This window comes from Fibroporia radiculosa (genome assembly GCF_000313525.1).
Source record: "Fibroporia radiculosa TFFH 294 genomic supercontigs, scaffold39088, whole genome shotgun sequence".
NCBI lineage: Eukaryota > Fungi > Basidiomycota > Agaricomycetes > Polyporales > Fibroporiaceae > Fibroporia > Fibroporia radiculosa.
In genome coordinates this window covers 6,719-8,287 of record NW_012133080.1, presented here as the reverse complement: position 1 = coordinate 8,287, position 1,569 = coordinate 6,719, and the positions used below count along the sequence as shown (strand labels likewise).

The window sequence follows — 1,569 nt, the reverse complement described above, 5'->3', positions numbered from 1 at the left end:
AAAAAAAAAAAAAAGTACATCAAGGAATGGTCCAAGAAAGGCCTACCTCGGCAATGGGGTCGTCAGACGGCTGGCTGCTCGCAAGGTGCTGCAAATACCGCTGAGGGACGTACCAATCGACGGATTAGTACGCAGCGGAACTCAAAACCAACGGGGGACGCACGCGGAACGGATAACTGGACGCGAACAGCTGCACGAGCGGAGACGAGAGGAACTTGGATGTGCGGGACAGATCCGCCGGCTGATTGTCGACCACGCGCCCATGTCATCACAATTTCGGAGATAATCAGCGCCTGTGCGGGGCAACGAAGCGGGGAGGCGCGCTCACCGTGATGAGCCCGCTGGACGCGATGAGCGCGATCTTATCTGACACGAGGTATGGAAACTGTGCGCTGAACGCGGCGGCAATACCTCCGCCCTGGTCGCCATCATTCCCATCCATCAGCATAACGGTGCAGTCCAGTGCCAGGCGCGAAGGATAGCGCAGTGCACCGACACGGAGGCACACAAACCCGGAACACGAGGGGTCAGAGAGTTACGTCGGTGGCGTTTGGTGAATAAGCCAGACATGGCGGAGATTACCCAGCATACACACGAGTCGCGAACACGAGATGCGAGCATTCGACCGGTATCGCAGAAGGGAGGCGATAGGAGACAAATACAGATAGGCGCGAGATAGGGTGATGAGGCGTCGCAGTCGGCAGGAAGGGGGCAGGGGGGACTCACCATGGACACGCCAACAATGTGTGCACGATCCCAGCGAACGTGTTGCATCAGAAGTGCGAGCTGTGTGGTGTAGAGGTTCGCGTCGTATGTCGTCTGGGGCGCGTCAGAATATCCACGCCCGTACAGGTCTGTGAGCGCAGATACGCAGTCAATTAGATCAAGAGCAGAAAATGTGAGGACAAGGGGAGAGTACCGTATAGCAAAACACGGAAACCGCTGCTCACGAGCTTGGGCGCGACGTCTTTCCAGATGATAGCGGGTACGGAGAGCCCGTGAATGAGAACGATCTATGTGCAATGGGTAAATTACAGGTTGAGAGGGTAGCGGGAGACGACGACTCACGCGTTCGCCGTCTTCAGGGCCAATGAGCCAGTGCCGGACCTGGGGTTGAAGGTGCGTCAGCTTGCGTCGCACGAGCAGTCACAGATCACACGAGCGACGCACTGTGCCCTGCGGGAGATTGACATAGGCTCCACCTTTATAGAACGTATCAGGATAGATTTCCCAGCTGGAGGAGTGATTCGGGAGGGTGGCCAGGGACGGGTGGACGGCGCGAGTGGAGGATGCGTGTGGGAACGCGGTGAGACAGTACGCGACGAGGACGGCAGCGGGTAGCGCGAGGAGAAACCATTGGAGCGACGAGGACGGGTGCATTTTAGAGAAGGGGGGGGGTGTGCGGTGGGCTGGAGGAGATCAGGGCGTGGAAGAGGCGTGGAGGGCGTAGGAGGGCATGAAGGCTGGGACTCAAGAACGAAACGCGCACCGGCACTGGCAGTGGTGGCGTCGTACGAGCGCGCACGTGACCTCCCGCCCGCCGGGTCCGCAGGACACGCGCCCACCGCG

General features: G+C 59.3%; 1 protein-coding gene across 1 annotated transcript; it reads right to left on the bottom strand.

Moving 5' to 3' along the window:
* Positions 1–286: 286 nt before the first annotated feature.
* FIBRA_09418 (uncharacterized protein) lies at positions 287–1,380 on the bottom strand (the record flags this gene model as incomplete). The annotated part of the gene is made up of 5 exons (XM_012321722.1): positions 287–418; positions 727–854; positions 920–1,013; positions 1,069–1,107; positions 1,171–1,380. The coding sequence occupies 5 exons, from the start codon at positions 1,378–1,380 to the stop codon at positions 287–289; spliced, it is 603 nt and encodes a 200-aa protein (XP_012177112.1).
* Positions 1,381–1,569: the final 189 nt, after the last annotated feature.